Below are 20,216 nucleotides of genomic sequence, written 5' to 3' on the forward strand. Positions count from 1 at the left end.
ACCCGTCAATGGCATGAGAATGTACTTGGCCCCATCTTTGAATACAGTGTACATGTTGTCCCTTCCCGCATGTGAGGCATCACGGTCGAATTGCCAAGGTCTCCCAATGAGCAAGTGATACACATTCATCTCAACCACATCACACATAACCTCATCGTGGTAGGCCCCAATAGAGATAGGAACCTTGCACCGGTGAGTGACATTAAGCTTCCCTTCTCTTTAATCCAACCCACTCGATACGGATTCAGATGTGGCTCGGGCACTAAGCCGAATTTGCTCAAAGCGGCTTTGCTAAGGATGTTCTCTTGACTTCCACCATCTACAATCAACTCACACTTCAATCCGTGGATTAGACCTCTAGTCCTAAACAATTGGTGCCTCGGGTCATGTTCTTGTTCTACCGTCATAAGAACTCTCTTCACTACATGGACTCCCCGGTCATCTCCAGATGATCCGCTATCCACGGGCTCACAATACACCCCATTGTTTCCTCCATACTCATCATCTCGTACCTCTCAACCATATTAGCGCTTCGCCTCTTTAGACATTCATTCGAGCGGTGGCCCCGTTTGTTGCATCGGAAGCACTTAAACGGAGCTGGTTTGGTGTACGGATTGTTGCTCTTAGGAGGGGCGGCTGTCCTAAAGGGTCTCACATCTCTGCTAGGTGATTTTCCCCCACTCAAGACTTTAGTGCCACTTGAACTAGCACCACCTTTTTCCTTGTCCACCCCTTTGGACTCTTCTCCCTCCTCACATGCTTCCTCAATCCTAGGCCTCCGGTACCCATCACGTGCTCTAACATTCAATTGAGACTCAGCCTTCAAAGCTAGCTTCCTTGCGTCTTGAATCCGGATTACCATTTGTGCCCTAATGTGGTCTTGAATGTTATACCGTAGCCCCTTCTAGATACCTTAAAGTCTTTTGGCTTTCGGTTTCCGACAAGTTAGCCCTTGCCGAAAGCCTTAAGAACTCCGAAGTATACTCGTGCACGCTCCTAGCCCTTTGTGAGCAATTCTGGTAGGAGTTGTAGATATACTGCTCGTAGTCGGGTGGCAAAAACCGTTCTCTCATCATCGATTTCATCTTCCGCCAAGACCTAATCGGTTCCCTTCCTCCCCTTCTCCTCTCTTCTTTCACATTGTCCCACCATACCGAGGCTCCCCTTTTCATTCTATAGGCCACTAACCGAACTCTCCTATCTTTCGGTATGCCCGCATAGTCGAAGAACCTCTCCACCTCAAGCAACCAATCAAGGAAACCCTCAATGTCGAGTTCTCCTCTAAACGAGGGTAAGTCCACTTTCAACTTGAAGGCATCATCCCTCTCAAAATTCCCTCCATTCGTCATTCTTACATTCGGCTCGCCTCTATACTCGCCTCTTTCATTACCCCGACCCCCATACAGATCATTCAAACCGAAGTGTTCCCTCTCTTAACCACCTACAACATCATTATGCACAACATCTATATTCCCGGCACGCACATGCACGGGTTCAACAACATCATTCACATGCATTTCATTCCTATGCCTATCATTCAAAGCATCATCATCCATTCTAATCCCCATATTTCTAGCAATCCTAGGCATCTCAAAATCATCAAATAGATCCCCATAGCTATCACTATCAACATTCTGAATGTTCACGGGATTAGTTCGTCTTACCTCTTGAACCCGAGGGCCCATTGGTTGTGGTGCATGATTCCTTCTAGGGGGTGGTGTTGGTGGTTGTTCTAGTTGGGGGCGGATTTGCTCCTCGTGTCGCCGGTGAGGTTCTCCGGTGAGGAGAGCTTGAGTGTTCCGTCCCTCAAGATTTATCCCTTCAATGGCGAGAAGGATATATCGAGTACTCGTGGTATATTTCTCCTTCAACGCCCTTAGAGATTCCGCTAGATGCTCCACCTTGCCATCTAGCGCATCCACTCGTTGCTCCATGGATCTGGTGGCTTCGTTTGTGATACGTGGTTAAACCATTTCCGAGAAGAAGTCTCCGGAAAGGAAAACGACTCGGCTCTGATACCAACTGATGTAGATTGAAATCGACTGAGAGTTTTAATCGTAAACTCACAAAGAATACAAACTTCTCTAGCTAAACTAGAAGGTTGAATAAACCCAAAAGGATGATATCCTTGCTCCAATGGAGGCTTCAAATTCAGTAATCATCAAAGTTAGGAAACATTACAAAATGAGGAGAATATATACTCCTCCCAAATAAAAGATAAAAGACTAAAAGGCCCTCACTAGGGTTACCAACAGCTAAGGAACCATAGGGGTAAGGTAGGAATTACATAAAGATAGATAATAGAGGGTGGCAGATATTGTTCCTAACAAGAAGAACTTGGGGAGGAAGTATTCCTCCACCCTGGTACGCCCCGCGTAGGGTGGCAGATATTGTTCCTAACAAGAAGAACTTGGGGAGGAAGTATTCCTCCACCCTGGTACGCCCCGTGTAACCTTACTCACGCCCCGCGTGGTTGTGTCTCTGGGCTTGGTGGCTCTCATTGGGCATTCACACGCGTGGCGCCCCCGGCAATACGCCCCGCGTCCTTTACCTCCTGGACGGAACTCTCTCCGAAATCCTGTTCCACGCTCCGCGCCTCAGAGGGCACGCCCCGCGTATATGACCCGCTGGGCTGTTCCCCTGATATTGTGTTCTTCACGCCCCGCGCCCCCTTACGTGCGCTCCGTATACTCAGCTTCTCGCGTTTGATTTCGTCTCCTTCGGTTAATTCTCTCTGGGTCTCGTCTTTCGGTTCCGGGGTGCCAGATATTGTTCCTAACAAGAAGAACTTGGGGAGGAAGTATTCCTCCACCCTGGTACGCCCCGTGTAACCTTACTCACGCCCCGCGTGGTTGTGTCTCTAGGCTTGGTGGCTCTCGTTGGGCATTCACACGCGTGGCGCCCCCGGCAGTACGCCTCGCGTCCTTTACCTCCTGGACGGAACTCTCCCCGAAATCATGTTCCACGCTCTGCGTCTCAGAGGGCACGCCCCGCGTATATGACCCACTGGGCTGTTCCCCTGATATTGTGTTCTTCACTCCCCGCGCCCCCTTACGTGCGCTCCGCGTACTCAGCTTCTCGCGCTTGATTTCGTCTCCCTCGGTTAATTCTCTCCGGGTCTCGTCTTTCGGTTCCGGGTTCGCCTTCGGAGGACGGATGCCCTCATCATAAATAACACGGTAATTATATAACTGTGGCGAATTGAGTGAATTACTATCTGGTTTTATCTTTATAGTGATTAAGATAAAATCATATTTATCTAAAGGATATAGTAATATGAATTAGGTCTTAAATATTGGTTTAAATTTTTAGTTTAATTGATACCATGACATAGTATCAAATTCTCTATGACCAAGTGGTCAAGGTTTCAATTCCTGATGACCTTATTTGTTGAGTTGAATCATAGGACATGGTAAAATGAGTCTATATTATGCACACTCACGAGCTACATGTATCATATAATTAAGCTTTATCCTAGTCATCCTATTAATACGCACTACAAAATGTAACTTGATTTCACCATTTGGATGTATATGAAATACTTGACTATTTGTTTTAATGCTTAATACGTGCGCTTTTGAAGGTGGCTGAAAAAACTGATTGTCCTAAATTTACATAGTGTATCGTTAGTTTTCTAAACTTGCTTAATGTGACATGATCAACCCTTTAAGTCCACTTGTTAAAGCAAAAGAGTGTTTGGACAAATTGAAATGTATATCACTTAAAGCAAGTTCAAAGAGTCAATAGATCATTGTAAATAAATTCAGGAGGGTCAATCAAACTCATGTAACCACTATATCATTTTAAGCAAGTTTAGGGAGCTAATCCGATTTGTTAGTTCAATCGAGTTTTGAAATTAGAATCATTTAGCAAAATATTAAGGTAAATTACACTCATGGCCATTGAACCTTACCCCTACTAATATTATAGTTACTAAACTTTAAAATATAACATACAAATCATTCAACTTTATACTTTCTAACATTATAGCCACTAAACTTTAATTAACGCCTCAAAATGATCATTAACAGTCTCAACATTTAAAAATTCAATAACTAAATTTGTTTAAAACAACATTTACCATGAAATATTGTTTTTTATTTTCCAAATCATCATATTCAGAGTTTTCTTTATTTAAACATTTACTTTCTCTCTCCTAAACAAATAACACATAAATGACTTCAAAATGAAAAGACTGAATAATTAAAGTTGGTTAGAATATCATCTCCATCATTTTTATGGTGAAGGGGTATCTAACCGTTAAGATCGGGTGGTTTTTATGTTAGAAATTGTAAAATTGAATGATTTTATGTTATGTTTTGAAGTTTAATAGCCATAATGTTAGTTTGGGTAAAGTTAAGTGGCCATGGGAGTTAATGAGCAAGCGTACTTAACAAACTATTCGAGTTCAGCTTGGTCAAAGCTCGGCTTGAGACATTAACGAATAGAGGCTAAGCTTTTATTAATTACTATATATGTTTCATTAATTTTGAATTAAATAAAATAATTATGACAATGGATAAAAAAATCAGTAAGCAGTCTTTGACTCTAACTTTCAACTAGTCACAAGTCTATAAAAACACTTAATGACGGTTTTTGAGGGCTTTTCCTAAAATTAGAAATTCAGCGTTTAAAATAGAAACCCTAAAAACTAATATGTTTTTCATTCTCCAAATTCCTTCTCTACTTTGTCATCTACACCAATAGTACTAGCAGCTACCATCTATACGCAGGCACACCGGCAACAAAAACATTTGCAATATGTGAGTTTGTTTTCTCCAACTATAAGTAGCAGCTATTAATATTATTAGAGAGGATTGTTTTTTTATATATAAAAATATTTTAAACTCATTTGGAGTATGTTCTACGGCTTTTATGTTTGTCTCATATTATACGTATTCTATGCATGTATGATGAATCTGATAGAAGCTCGTAAAAGCTCAATAAAACTTGATCAAAGTTCGCTCAAAGCTCAACTCGAGAGACTTAATTCGAAATATTAACGAACCAATACCAAACCTACGCAGATTCAATGTCGGCTTGTCCCATTAACATTTCTAGTCATGGATGTAATTCACCCCCAAAAACATTATGGTTTAGTGTAAAAACAAAGAAAGAATACCAAAAACAGAAAAATGGGTATTTTTGATATCTTGAGTGACAGATAAGAAAGAATTGTGAAGGTTTAGTTAGTAATTTGGATAGAATAAAGCCAAAGAAACCATAGAATGCATGTTGTTGTCTTCTTCCTCTACATCCAGCTCACACCTCTTGTTGGAAATTGACATGCCCTCCTTCAAACAAAGACACATTATGCTATTATTCAATCAAAACTTCCATTTCAATTATTACAAAGCAAGAAAAATTAAAATTAAAATATCAAAGTCACAATCTTTATAACCCAACAATTCCTCCCAACACCCCCAATTGGCAAACACCATCATCTTCTTCTTCTTCCTTCCCCACTCCTCCAATTCTCCACCCATTATCCCCAAATCAAAATGAGAGAAATCCTCCATATCCAAGCAGGTCAATGTGGGAATCAAATTGGAGGAAAATTTTGGGAAGTTGTGTGTGATGAACATGGAATTGATCCTTCAGGGAATTATACTGGTAACTCCCATGTTCAACTTGAGAGAGTTAATGTTTACTATAATGAAGCTAGTGGTGGCAGATATGTGCCTAGAGCTGTGTTAATGGACCTTGAACCAGGGACAATGGACAGCTTGAGAACAGGTCCTTATGGGAAGATCTTTAGGCCTGATAATTTTGTTTTTGGCCAAAATGGAGCTGGGAATAATTGGGCTAAAGGTCATTATACTGAAGGTGCAGAATTGATTGATTCTGTTCTTGATGTTGTTCGTAAAGAGGCTGAGAATTGTGATTGCTTACAAGGTAAAAAAATCTCTTGCTTCTCAATTTGAATGAACACAAGGTGTTTGATACTTTTCCCCTGAGAAAGTGGTTAGTCTTATTGATTTTTGATGATGTGTTTGTGATTAGGGTTTCAAATTTGTCATTCACTTGGAGGAGGAACTGGATCAGGAATGGGAACTCTGCTGATATCAAAGATCAGGGAAGAATATCCTGATAGAATGATGTTAACTTTCTCAGTTTTTCCTTCTCCTAAGGTCTCTGATACTGTGGTTGAGCCCTATAATGCTACTCTTTCTGTGCATCAACTTGTTGAAAATGCTGATGAATGTATGGTTCTTGACAATGAGGCTCTCTATGATATCTGTTTCAGAACCCTCAAGCTCACCAATCCCAGCTGTAAGTTCTAAACCATTACCCTTTTTTTTCACAATTCTGCAATTACTAGCCTCATATGTCATGATTGATGATATAAGTTTCAATTAGGTCCGATAATTTATGATACGACAACACGATTTACATAGATAACCTGACACAACATCATTTTTGGCACAATTATCGTTTTTGTTGCATTTACATCATATATAATCGCGTGGAATATGTAGATCATGTAGTATGATTATAACACGACAACCCATTTTGAAGCCCGTTCAATTTGGTGAGTGCTATTGTCACCTTCATTGTCAAAACTCTAGTAAATGCACTCCTTTTTTTCAAGGGATTCTGTTTGTAAATCTATTGATAATCACTGACGGATTCTAGTTCGTTTAAAATTTTCGTCGGTATTTACTCAATAGAAATTTGAAACTATAGAACAATGGGCATTTTTTTCAGGAATTCCATTGAAGATCTACTAATGATTACTGAGATTTTTAGTTCGTCTGAGTGTTTTTTCAGTAGTACATATTCGTTGAGTTACGATTTACTTGCTGTAACATTGTATGTACATGTTAAGGATATATCATTCGCCTCTAATAAGTTGCGACTAAATTTGTAGCTTGTCGCTAATTAAACACACACATATATGTTGCAGTTGGTGATCTTAACCATTTGATCTCAACAACCATGAGTGGAGTAACATGCTGCCTCCGTTTCCCTGGCCAACTGAACTCTGATCTCCGAAAACTAGCTGTAAATTTGATCCCTTTTCCGCGTCTACACTTCTTTATGGTAGGATTTGCACCCCTGACCTCCCGCGGCTCACAGCAGTACCGTGCCCTCACCATCCCTGAGCTGACACAGCAAATGTGGGATGCCAAGAACATGATGTGTGCCGCTGACCCTCGCCATGGTCGGTACTTGACAGCCTCGGCTATGTTCAGAGGCAAAATGAGCACTAAAGAAGTTGACGAGCAGATGATAAATGTGCAGAACAAGAACTCATCTTATTTTGTTGAATGGATTCCTAACAATGTTAAGTCAAGTGTTTGTGACATTCCCCCAACTGGGTTGGCAATGTCATCCACATTTATGGGAAATTCGACTTCGATTCAGGAAATGTTTAGGCGCGTCTCCGAACAGTTTACTGTCATGTTTAGGAGGAAGGCGTTTTTGCATTGGTATACAGGGGAGGGAATGGATGAAATGGAGTTTACTGAGGCTGAAAGTAACATGAATGATTTGGTATCAGAATATCAGCAGTATCAAGATGCCGCGGCGGATCATGATGAGGAGGAGGATGAAGACGCTGAGGAATGCTAGTCAACGGTGGTGGCAGTGACGGATCCGGGATTCATTGACATGGGTATTTGGAGTACTCAATTGATATTTTTTGGGTGCTTTTGCAGAAAATATTAAAGCTTCGTACACAACTTTTTCTGCGTTTTCCGACGATCTGGTGGTTTGGCTGTGTAGTATGGCCATTAGCAACATGTATTTGTTATTATTTTGGGATGGTTTTGCTTTATGTCAATGTGGTTTGATAGTGCCAATAAGGAGCTTATCCTTTTATTCTTTGTAAAATTTGTGATTCTTATATATTATAATTTGATTTGTCATTTATAGAATTTTTCTATATATATATATATATATTTATTTATATTACTCCTTTTGTCCATTTGGTTAACCAGAAAAATGAAAATATTTTGTTAGGATCGAGAAACTACTACTTATAATTATAAGGTACCTGAAAACAAATCAGTTAGATATGAATTGTTAAATTAAACGTGCATTAGTTTTAAGAAAATTTATAATATTTTTGAAAGATAATTTTTTATACTTTTCAAATTTACCTTATTAATTACAAATATGAGGAGATCGAGTATTAAATTAAATTTTTATATATAATAAATAAATATTATATTAGCAAAGATTAGAAACAAATAACTTCTGTAGAAAAAGAAAATTATAATTTAGGCCAGATTAAAATAAATAAGTAGTCTATCAGGATGCTTTTCTGGTCGAGGCGTTATACTGTAGGAAAACATTGAGTTGGGTTAAGTCACACGGCTGGTTCAACGTCCATGTCGAACTTGATTCTCAACTAGTAGTCTATGCATTGAAGGCTGAGTCTGGTAATAACTTTTGTATTGACTGTATTTTAGATGATTATAAATCCTTAATGTGGGATATAGGAAATTGCTCTGTTAATTTCATTTGTCGCTCAGCGAATCGTACGATCTATGTGTTAGCCCAGACAGTTGGTTCTGAGTCTGATCGTGGGAATGGATCTCTCGTCCACCCCTTTTTGCGTGTAATGTGCTTGATGCTGATCAATAAATTTATGCTGTTCTACTGTCAAAAAAATTTAAGATAATGGGTCCATTTGCTTACCACTAAAATAGAATATGTAGATTTGTTTTTTAATCACAAAACAACTTGGGTCCATAGCTCAGTGGTAGAGCATTTGACTGCAGATCAAGAGGTCATTGGTTCGAACCCGGTTGGGCCCTTTTTATTTTTTCTGTGGTCACCGGTTCGAATCCGGTTGGGCCCTTTTTATTTTTCCTGTCAAAAATAATGCGTTTTGATTTTTTCCGTTGAAAATAATGCGTTTTGAATGGATGAAGAAAAAAAAGATGATTTTATTCAGAAATGTTCACATGCACCTTAATGACCAAATGAATTTGGTCATTCACCGTTAGATATATGCTTGTTAAATCTATGATGCTTTCAATCTTCACTCTATGATTCTAATAAGCCTAGATCTAGTCCATGTGATTAAAATCGGATTTCATATTACATACGAGTTGAACCGAATCCGGTTGGGCCCTTTTTATTTTTTTCACTTTTTGGAAAATAGAAAAATAATAATAAAATTCCACCCGTTAAAAATAATGTGCTTTAAATGGATGAAGAAAAAAAAAGATGATTTTATATTACATACGAGTTGAACCAATTAACTAGCGCTTATAATATATATATTTACAAAATGCAACAGTAGCTTATTAAACCCATTGGGTCCATAACTTAGTGGTAAAGCATTTGACTGTAGATTAATAGGTCGTCGGTTGGGCCTTTTTTGTGATTTTTTCACGAAGATTCTTATTCTCATATTTAGTATTCCCGATGATTATGAGTATCCTTGAACTCCCTTATTTTTATGTGTTTTATGGAGATTCCCATCCCATTTATGTCGTATAATTTAAAGGACTAAAGAGAAAAATAATGCGTTTTGAATGGATAAAGAAAAAAAGATGATTTTATATTACATACAAGTTGAACCAATTAAATTAAAGCTTGTAGGATATATATTTACAAAGTGAAACAATAGCCCATTGAACTCATTGGATTCATAGCTCAGAGCATTTGACTGCAGATCAAGAGATCACCGGTTCGAACCCAGTTGGGCCCTTTTTTGTGATTTTATCACGGAAATTCTCATTTCCATTTTTAGTACTATGCCCAATGATTATGACTACCTTTAAAAAAAATGTGTTTTGAATGGAACAAGAAGACGATTTTATATTACATACGAGTTGAACCAATTAACGCTGGTAGAATATATATTTATAAAGTGTAACAGTAGCCTATTAAACTCATTGGGTCCATAGCTTAGTGGTAGAGCATTTGACTGCAGATCAAGAGGTCACTGGTTCGAACCCGGTTGGGCCCTTTTTTGTGATTTTTATCACGGAAATTATCATTTCCATTTTTACTATACCCGATCATTATGAGTACCCCCCTTATTTTTATGATTTTTTATTCATCTCCTTTTATGTCGTATAATTTAGAGGATTAAATAAGAAAAATAATGTGTTTTGAATTATAAAGAAAAAGAAGACGATTTTATATTACATATGAGTTCAACCAATTAATTAACGCTTGTAGGGTATAAAATTACAAAGTGCAACCGTAACCTATTGAACCCGGTTGGGCCCTTTTTTATGATTTTTTTCATGGAGATTCTCATTCTCATTTTATGAGTACCTTAAACTCCCTTGTTTTTATAATTTTTTATGGAGATTCTCATCCCCTTTTACAGAGACTCTCATTTTCATTTTTACTATGCCCGATGATTATGAGTACCCTTATTTTTACCATTTTTTTATGGAGATTCTCATCTCCCTTTATGTCGTGTAATTTAGAGGATTAAAGAGAAAAATAATGTGTTTTGAATGGATAAAGAAAAAGAAGATGATTTTATATTATATACGAATTCAACCAGTTAACTATAACTAATCCTTATAGGATATAAAATTACAAAGTGCAACAATAGCCTATTAAATCCACTAGGTCCATAGCTCAATGGTAGAGCATTTGACCGTAGATTAAGAGGTCATCGGTTTGAACCCGGTTGGACCCTTTTTTGTGATTTTTTTTACGGAGATTCTCATTTTCATTTTATAAGTACCTTAAATTCCCTTATTTTTATGATTTTTTATAGAGATTCTCATCCTTTTTATGTCGCATGACTATGAGTATCCTTAATTTAAAAAATAATACTAAAAATAAATTTATAATTATATTATAAATATTTATTTATTTATTGTAATAATTTTTTATACAATCAAATAATTTCATAGAAGCAATGAAAACCTACTGTTTTTTAATAAGATTTTTTTGTTATTGAATGTTTAATAGATTTCTACATGGATAATTTATAGTTGATATGATATAGAATTTGTGATATTTATTTTTATATTTTAATCACTGTTTATCTGTTCTTATATTTTAGTGGATTGACGTATTATTTATGATTGATATTTTTTTTTTCTGTACCAAATGATTATATTAACAATTTTTAAATTATGTTTGCTAATTATAGTATATATTGTAAAATTTTAAATATAAAAAAATTAGAAGGTTAGAATTTGAGAAATGAAAAATTTAGAGGATTAAAAAGAAAAATAATGCGTTTTGAATAAAAAAAAAGAGAAAGTATGAGTTGAACCAATTAACACATTTAGAATATATATTTACAAAATCTGACAATAGCCTATTAGACCCAATAGTTCATCCAAATACTCGCTCGGTTCGAAGATCGTCAATTTTAGGCGACTCGTAATTTTTTAAGGTCAAACCAACCTTAATCGGTATCACATTTCCCATTCCATAACTTTCCATTTGGACTCAAAGGAGAACCACCAAAGTGACTCCTTTTTTGGTATACTTATATAAAAAGGCGGTCCGGTACACTACGCGTCCCCTGCCATTTTTTTTTTGCAAAAGGTCACTCCTAAAACTCGAACCCGTAACCTCTCGGTCACACGACAACAACGTTTACCGTTGCGCCCCTCTTTTTTGGTATACTTATATATTAAAAATATTTTATTAATATAACCAAAAAGCATAAAATGTTAAAAAGAAAAAGGAAATCCAAATCAGCCTGAGCTTGAGCAACCATTTAAAAAAAAAAACACTGTACATAAATTACAAGGATTTCAAAGGGCAGATATATATCTATTCACTCTGCAAAATGCAACTTTAAAACACCAACTCAACTCAAATCTCTCTACAAACATTTTTGTAATCTGTCCAAGTAAATTATTTTCCCCCTACATTGGTGCTGTGGAAACAGGTTAGCCTGACACAAACAAAGGCTACATTGTTCATATTTGTGTCCCAATTTCGCAATTTTTAATCAAAAGAATTCTTCAAGACCAATCATATCACACATCCAGACAATTCGGGACCATTTTCAAGTCGCCAGGCTTATAACATTTTGACCATCCTGCCCGGAAAATCAAGCTCTGTGTTCTTCACCCTTGGTGGTCATATCCGAGGAAAGAGCAAATCTTTATTTTGCGTTTGTTTCTATCGTCAAGCATTTGTCGCCTTTTTAGTTTCGAGAGTTGATCCCTCTTTGAGTGCTGCTTGCGCCTCACTCTCCTTTCCCGATGAAAAAAGAGCTACTGCTTGTAAATAAGATGCAATATGCCAAATAGGGGATATTGCTTGGGCTTGCAGTGCATCATTTAGCGCATCCTCTGGCATCTCGTTCATGAGGTAAGACAAACTTCTTCGGGCATAAACAGTCGGAGAAACCATCGTCCCGACATCAATGAACTGCAAAAGTAATGAATATGTCAGCATGATACTTGAAACTCTCATAACACCAAGTAAACATTAGAACATCTTGACTGGATATGAAAATGTTAATGCACTTTGAAAGCGAAATGATCATAGAAAATAAGGCTAGTTCTTTGTGGACAATACAGATATAAGATGACATTCTCGTATACAGCTCATACGCAGAATCAAAGAACTCTTCCGAAGGCAAAAGCAGTTGGTCCCTAATTTTGTCCTCTTCATCTGTGGTCTCAATGGAAGGAAATATACAAAGAAATAGCAAGCAATCTGACCTGAGAATAGCATTCAATGGCAGCTCTAAAATCTTTATGTCGGAAAGCAACATCGCCCTTTTTCTTTGAATTTAATGTATCCTGCATCTGATTCGTCCACATCTGGAACGAGAGCTGAAACATAGAAGAACAAGAGTAAGAAACATATAAAATGAAGTTAACAGGCTAGAATCATATCAGAATTCAGTCTTGTAACCAAAGAAAGGAGATAAAAACTGCAGAATGATTGCATTCACTGAGTTCAATGGATTAATTGAGATCTAGAACGAGTTGTCACCAAGTATGCAACAAAAAAATATGAACAGAACATATGTATGAAACATCAGAGCCCGAGTAACTATAAGCCGTTTGAGGCAACATGTAGTAGATACTAGTGTTTCCAGCGACATCAGAAACAAACCTCGGTGGCGGTACCCTCATCATCTTTGTAACCAATCTTTTCTAAGATCTCATGAATTGCAGTCAAATCCTTTCTTACGCAAGCCTCGCCAAAAGGTGATAGAGGTACATCTGCAGCACCATCTGGAATACCCATCAACTCATGAGAAGGAACCTGCAGAACACGTTACTCAATCTCATTTCAGTAAGTGAATTAGAATTAGCTATGATATGAAGGCTTGAAGAGTACATTAAGATTCTTAAATGTCGTAATATACGATCATACGATTGAGAAATGCAAGAGCTTACATCGAAAATATATGAGAGAATGAAGTGCCTACCTCAGCATCCTTTTGAAGAGGAATCAAAGCAGTAACTAGTGACTTTGGATTTGGCCGCTCACGGGGCTCATACTGCAAACATCGAGATGCTAAGCGAACCAACTCAGTTCCATCATCATTTGTAAATTGACCTTCCAAGCAAGAATCTGTCAGCATCTGAATATTCCTGTCCCTTATCAAGTCCAGTGCCTGGAAAAAATATATATACATTGAAACTTCATTGTTTATCAAATCGGTTATATGGCGTCCTAAGCATGCAGATATTTAACAAGACAAACCAAAATTAAAAAACAAAAGAAATTTCATTTGAGCCATTAAAAAATCACAAGGTAACTATTTCCGGTCATACTAATACCATCAAATTTTAGGTAGGGGCAAGGGTAAAATATTGATGTCTAAATATGACCTTTTTTTTATGCAGCAAAAGGCATGTTTTGCTAGCTATAGACGAATTAGAAAATGTTAGTTAGCAGTTTGCTTCAATTTCATTAAGCCCCCATCAATACAAGCATGCCTAGAAAAATAGAGGGAAGTGCAAATTATATTGAAGAAGACATCTCAGTCACTTTTCTATTAATGGAAAAACTGTCTAGACGTTAAATATATTGGTCCTGTTTGGCAAATAGCTAATAGTTGATTACATTAGCTGTTAGCTGATTACCTTTTTGGTTAGATGATTTGACTAGTTGATTGTGTAAACTTGTTTGGTAAAACTTAGCTGATTGCTAATAGATGTTTGGGAAAAATGACAAATAAGGACATGATAAAGCATTTATTTGGGGTTAAAGGGTAATAATTAGGGGTAAAAATGTCCTTCAAAAGAGATGGAGCAATAAGCTAATTGAAAAAGCTCCTAAAAAAATTAGCTTTTTTGACCCAATAAGCTCTTTCAAACCTCTCTTTACCAAACAAGGTTTGACTATTCAAAACCTCTAAAGTGGCTCAAACCTCTAATTTTACTCCAAAAAGCTTTTTACCAAACAGGGTCATTATATAATAGCCTTCTTATGTTATAAGAATAAATACATTCAGCACAAGTAATTACATCTAATATATTCATTAATCGGTTGTAAAATTTTCCGACAAAGAGACTAGTACAAGAAGAGAAGGCAAAAATGTAATCTTACTAAAGTAGCTAAACTAATAACCAGCCACAAAGGAAAAAAAAAAAAGAAGAATAGAAAAGAAAAAGGATAAGGTACCAAAATAACCTCAATGTTTTTGGGACAGTGCCAATTTAGCCTCAACTTACAGAATAGCACCTTTTTAGCCTCAGCCTTTGTGAAATGGTACCAATTTAGCTCTAGGTAATAGAACTTGGGGCTAAATTGGTACCATTTCACAAACGTTGAGGCTAAAATGGTGATATCTTGTAGGTTGGTGTTAAATTGGCACTTCCTCAAAAACGTTGAGGTTATTTTGGTACCTCATCCCCAAAAAAAAGTATAGTGGATGGTTCAAATCAAGGCTTAATACATATTTACATCTTTAAACTTGGCAAGTTTTGCCTATTGGCATCATGAACTTTTAAAATAACCTATCACACATCTATAGTTGGCTTTAAAAATCCACACAACTATAGTTGGCTTTAAAAACCTATCACACACCTATAGTTGGCTAATTCGAACCTCCTGCACACGAAATCGTTGATCTGACATCTTTGACAAATGAGGCGGCATATAAAACTAACTCACGGGCTTTTCTTTTTTTCTTTCTGTAGAGCGCATCCACCTCATCTGTCAAAGACGACAGATCGACGACTTTGTGTGCAGAAGGTCCGAATGAGCCAACTATAAGTGCGTGATAGGTTTTTAAAGCCAACTATAGGTGTGGGATAGTTTTTTAAAGCCAACTATAAGTGTGTGATGGGTTATTTTAAAAGTTTAGGATGCCAATAGGCAAAACATGCCAAGTTTAAGGGTGTAAATATGCATTAAGCCTTCAAATCAAACCTGGTTTGCCTTCTATGCTAGCTATTCATTTCCTGCTTACATTTTCAATATCATTTTGCTTGAATACGAGGTTTCTTCTAAAACCCAAATAACTCTATAACAGGAAACAGCTTTGGGAGGGAAAGGCAAGAGATACCAAGGACAATGCAGTACTTCATACAATTACGAGATGGCAGCAATCAAAAACATAGAAACTTCCAGTACAGATATGTAAATTCCAGTGTATATTAATCACATCTCGTCACTATCAATTTTCTAGCCACTCCAAGACCCCTCATCAATTTTCTAGCCACTACAAGGTTTACTTATTAATTGGAAGCATCGCAACTTTCCTAACCCAAAAAGTCAGGGCAGGTGACCACATGCTTGACTAACAAATTCGCTCACTCACACTTAGGGAGCTTTTGGTTTATATTTCAGAATAGGAATCTGATTTTTCTTTTTTTTTCAGATTAAATAGACTAAAAATAATTTTCATAATTATATTTTTGCTGAAATAATATATAAAATACAAAATATTATTAATATATAATTTCTATATATATATATATATATATATATATATGAAACCATGAAACCAACATTTGCAACAACTATAGTTTGAAAACGTTAACATTGCTGGAACTGAGATGTTGGTTACAAAAAAATAGAGTTTTTTCTAATCAAATTCCATAGAAGGTAGGGAATCAAATCGCATTAACAGGGAGAGGGGAATCATGATTCCCATATATGGGGCAATGTGATCCCCATTCCAATATTAATATAGGTGAAATAGGAAGAAGCACTGACACTTCTGGGGCACAGATTCCAAGTTAATTAAGTAAGCATATAGGGATATTTTTTAATAATTTTACAAAAAAGAGTAGTTGATATATAAAAAAAAGATATATAAAATATATAATAAAACCCTAATAAAAAAAAGAAATCAAAATCTAATAAAAAAGAATATAGTAGCCGTCACTTTTTTGGTAGTTTAAATAATGTGAAGTATTAAATGCTTCTTTTTGATGAATTAAAGACTTATTATGGATGTTATTTATGGTTTAAATGTTATTTATGATATATATATACACACACATAAATTTGGCATGTCCGTGTCTCATATTTCTTAAAAATCTTGTTTGCCGCACCCGTACATGTGTCAGTGCTTCCTAAATAAACATTATGAAAGGGAATCCACTATTCTCATTCCCATTCCTACCATATTTTTATTGAAACAAACACCCTCTTATTAAGGAAGTTAAGATTTTTAACTGGAATTACATTTCAGCTCACTCCCTTTGAGAAACCTGAAAATAAAGAATTTATTGATATTGACCAGAACATAAGTTAGGTTCCACCCTCTTTCTATAATGTTTTGGACACTTGACGTCCAATAACAAATCCCATCATAATAGACATGAACCATTTTGCCGCTCATAATAGTCCAACACCACGCATATCTATGCCTTTATGTTTTACCTGAATCAATACCAATTCAAAAAGTGTGTATCACAATTCGGCATTCCCTTGCTGCACCAACCCCCTTTTCTCACTTGGGAAGCTGAACTGTCAGTAAAAAATATTCTAGGTCTACAACTCGTACTTCTATATCTCAATCATATAGTCATTGTTCTGGCCATTCAAACATCAGTCCCCAATGGCATGTACACATAACATAAATTAAACTTGAAAGCCAATCTAAAGTTAATATTTCATAGCAACTATCCCAAACAAAAAGCGGGGTAAAGCAGTTCAGAAAGATGGGGGAGGGAGCTACCAAAATTTTCCAATTTATTTATTAGAAAAAACAAAATTGCCTTTTATTCAATCTTATCTTCACTCAAACCACAATTTTCACTTTTAGAAAGCACAAAAAACTTAATCATTCAGCACCAAGGAGAAAACTTACATGGCTAGGAGGAATATGTTTTCCACTGAGAAGATCAAGCAAGAGGGTGCCAAAGCTATACATTACACTTTCCGCTGTTACTCTCCCTACAAAAATAACAGCCGGTAGGCTTAACTGTTGAATATAATACAGTCGACAAATAACAAGACAATATCTAATTGAGATAATTGGACAAGCATCAATACTGCTAAGAACATGAATAGCAAATCTGACTAGCTATTCAATATAATCATCCCATGCACCCAACATTTATCAGCGAACCACAACCCCCGGTGCAGTCTGCATGTACAGAAACATTTATCTATTTCCTTACCTGTCCTCAGATATTCAGGAGGAGTAAACGCCAGGTTTGTGCTATAACTTTTTCCATCTCTACTGTTCTTCATCAGACCGAAGCACGACAGTCGAGGATTGCCCTCCTAAGAATTAGGAATTTAGGATCATAAAATGATAATTCCCTAAACTTATTATAGAAATCGGAGTACATATCAATTGAAAAGGCAAACTTACATCATCAAAAACAATTCTATAAGCATTCAGATCATGATACAGGGCACGTCCTTTGCTAGTACAGTATTCTAAAGCTTGTGCAAGATGTAAAGCCACCCTAAGTCGCATCGCCCACTTCATTGGTTGTGTTTCCCCTGAATAAGTCAAGAGGCAAACATTTGAATGCAAGACAAAAAAAATTACAACAATTATATACCAAGTGCTAAAGCTCAAGAATTTCAAACTTACAATGAAATAAGTGTTTTGCTAGTGTGTCATTGGGCATAAACTCTGCAACAAGTAGCCTCTCATCCCCTTCACAGCAACAACCAAGTAAATTTGCCAGCCTATTGTTCCGGAGCTGACCAACAGCTCTTGCTTCTTCCTAAAGTTATTGAATGTTAAAATCAAGGATTTCAACAACTTTCATATTTCTATAACTAGGATAAAACCACATTAGCAGCCATAAGTATACCATGTTCATACGAAAATATAGCTTTCGATGCCATAGAATTTTCCGAAAGAGGAAATAATATGCTTCACTTACCAAAAACTGCCTAGTATCAGGCCAAGCAGATCTATTGAATCTCTTTACAGCAATCCTCCTCTGATTATCAAACTTACCCTTGTAAACTACATTTGGGGCCTTCTCCCCATGTTCAGAAACTATGTTCTCCACAGCAAAACCAGATGTTGCCATTCTGAGAGTGTCAATGGAGTATTCACGGAAGACAGGTAAGTCATCAACTTCGTTCTTTTCCTCATTTTCTGCCAAGATCAACCACATCAGATATCAAAACCTTCTTTCAGACAAACAAACTAAAGTAATAACCAAATATTACATTACACATCTTTCTCACCCTCGTTTTGGCCCTCAGGAACTGATCCATCTACCTCAGAAGTCCAACAACAAGCAGAGAGCTTCGAACATTCACAGCCCATCCCAACACCACAATCGAAATATGACAAAAGAAAAATCTCACAACCTCCGAAATTACAAAAATTTGGCAAATTCAGTCACTTCATCCAGATTCAAAGATTAGGCGTTTTCCCCAATTTTATACTCAGCATTTCATATCCAGTGAAGTAGGAAAAGAAACGAGAGCTTTGTCCCAAATTCTCTGGAACAAACCTGATAAACCTGTGACAAAAAGAACCAATCAAATCAAAGTTTCAGAAACAGCTGAAGCAAAAAGAATCTAATAAGTCACATCACTGCCATCCTAATTAAACTAACATAACACCCCGAATCAATGATCGACAAAACCACATGTCAAGTAAAAAAACTCCAACTTCAGCTATGAATACGGTAAGCAAAAACAAACAAACAACCATAAAAGAATACATTATATACCTCCTTTTGAATGATTCTTCTCTCCGAGTCAACTCACTTAAGCAGCAGCAGCAGCTCCAATCAAACTAAATTTCAACTCTCTGCAACGTGAAGCAATCAACTTCAATCAAATACGAGATGGAAAAATACACAGATACATAAAAGAAAAGGAGATGAGTTGAGTTGAGAACCTGAACAGAGAGCAAAGTGGAAGCTCGATTTGAAAAAAGGGCAAATGAATTGGGTTTTTGTTGGAGTCGGGTTTTGGAAGCAATGGAAGTAGTGTTCACACAGCAAGTGGGTTCTTCAGGTATGAATCTGAGATCAGTTCAGAAGCCAAAAGAGAGAATTTTAGAAGAGCTTTTTTGAGATTTGGATTAGGAAAAAAAAGGATATTTATTTGAGAAAATGAAATTAAGAAGATAGATATGTGAAAATAAAAAAAAAAACAAGGAAAGAGAAGAGAAATGGGGTTTTAGGACATATTATACCGATTGAAGGGCGTGAGGTTGTATTTTGGTCTTTCTCTTTCTTTTATTTTTCTAAATTTCCACCGACATCTCATCACTTCTCTCCTTTTCTTCCTTTGTTTTCTAAAAAAAATTGAAAAAGATGTAATAAAAAATATTGAAGATACGTGATTTATTCACAAAATATATTAAAATACATTAAAATAAATTAAGTGCTTATTTGTTGGATTGTAAAATTTAGCATCTTTGATATTATTTATCTACCTCGATTTTTAATCGTTTTACTTTTTCGAGATGCGTGCAACACGCTTTCCATATGTAACTTGCGTTTTTTGGAACCGAGTGATTAATTAACTACATTTTATATAAATTGAGAGGCTATTTTGACATTTTATACAAGTTGATAGAGAGCTATCAAAACAATTTGAAAATTCATGAAATCAATCAAACTTTTCGGAAAAAGTTTAGCATCCAAATGATGCATTAAGCCATGGATTTAATGAACACATATGAAACAATATAACACAATGCAATTTTAAGTCTTATTAATGAAAAATAGACTTTTTATTTATGTGCAATTTTATATTTACCGTTTTAACATCCTTCCAACCTTCAGTATTGGTCCGCCTAATAAGATTTGAAATTAAAAAGACTAATCTTTCATTAATGATACTTGAAATTATATTGATCGGTAAACTTTAATTTTAAAATTGCATTATTTTGCACGTGGAGATTAAATTTGCTC

General features: G+C 36.3%; 2 protein-coding genes and 3 non-coding genes across 5 annotated transcripts; 4 read left to right on the top strand and 1 right to left on the bottom strand.

Annotated features, from left to right (window-relative positions):
• Window positions 1–5,343: 5,343 nt before the first annotated feature.
• Window positions 5,344–7,917, top strand: LOC136210796 (tubulin beta chain-like). The gene is made up of 3 exons (XM_066002205.1): window positions 5,344–5,895; window positions 6,004–6,273; window positions 6,908–7,917. Exons 1-3 carry the CDS (start codon window positions 5,502–5,504, stop codon window positions 7,573–7,575), a joined length of 1,332 nt encoding a protein of 443 aa, XP_065858277.1. The 5' UTR covers window positions 5,344–5,501; the 3' UTR covers window positions 7,576–7,917.
• Window positions 7,918–8,693: 776 nt separating this feature from the next.
• Window positions 8,694–8,765, top strand: TRNAC-GCA (transfer RNA cysteine (anticodon GCA)). Its single transcript has one exon. It is a non-coding gene; the product is annotated as a tRNA-Cys (tRNA).
• A 1,091-nt stretch (window positions 8,766–9,856) lies between these two features.
• TRNAC-GCA (transfer RNA cysteine (anticodon GCA)) lies at window positions 9,857–9,928 on the top strand. Its single transcript has one exon. It is a non-coding gene; the product is annotated as a tRNA-Cys (tRNA).
• Window positions 9,929–10,546: 618 nt separating this feature from the next.
• On the top strand, window positions 10,547–10,618 carry TRNAY-GUA (transfer RNA tyrosine (anticodon GUA)). The gene has a single exon. It is a non-coding gene; the product is annotated as a tRNA-Tyr (tRNA).
• A 1,001-nt stretch (window positions 10,619–11,619) lies between these two features.
• LOC136210797 (serine/threonine-protein kinase BSK7-like) lies at window positions 11,620–19,472 on the bottom strand. Its single transcript, XM_066002206.1, has 12 exons — window positions 19,193–19,472; window positions 19,023–19,102; window positions 18,529–18,809; window positions 18,216–18,436; window positions 17,918–18,053; window positions 17,690–17,823; window positions 17,493–17,598; window positions 17,180–17,265; window positions 13,337–13,525; window positions 13,018–13,170; window positions 12,618–12,731; window positions 11,620–12,321 (listed from the first exon to the last, which is right to left on the bottom strand). Exons 3-12 carry the CDS (start codon window positions 18,608–18,610, stop codon window positions 12,076–12,078), a joined length of 1,467 nt encoding a protein of 488 aa, XP_065858278.1. The 5' UTR covers window positions 18,611–18,809; window positions 19,023–19,102; window positions 19,193–19,472; the 3' UTR covers window positions 11,620–12,075.
• Between the last annotated feature and the right edge of the window lie 744 nt (window positions 19,473–20,216).

The sequence above is a fragment of the Euphorbia lathyris genome, chromosome 1, assembly GCF_963576675.1.
Source record: "Euphorbia lathyris chromosome 1, ddEupLath1.1, whole genome shotgun sequence".
Taxonomy (NCBI): domain Eukaryota; kingdom Viridiplantae; phylum Streptophyta; class Magnoliopsida; order Malpighiales; family Euphorbiaceae; genus Euphorbia; species Euphorbia lathyris.

Coding starts and splice junctions, on each gene's coding strand:
- LOC136210797 (XM_066002206.1), bottom strand. CDS start 18,610: ATGGGCTGTGAATGTTCGAAGCTCTCTGCTTGTTGTTGGACTTCTGAG. Junction 17,824..17,917: donor AGCAAAACACTTATTTCATT/GTAAGTTTGAAA, acceptor TGACTTATTCAG/GGGAAACACAACCAATGAAG. Junction 12,322..12,617: donor CCATTGAATGCTATTCTCAG/GTCAGATTGCTT, acceptor TTACTTTTGCAG/TTCATTGATGTCGGGACGAT.
- LOC136210796 (XM_066002205.1), top strand. CDS start 5,502: ATGAGAGAAATCCTCCATATCCAAGCAGGTCAATGTGGGAATCAAATT. Junction 5,896..6,003: donor GAATTGTGATTGCTTACAAG/GTAAAAAAATCT, acceptor GTTTGTGATTAG/GGTTTCAAATTTGTCATTCA. Junction 6,274..6,907: donor CAAGCTCACCAATCCCAGCT/GTAAGTTCTAAA, acceptor TATATGTTGCAG/TTGGTGATCTTAACCATTTG.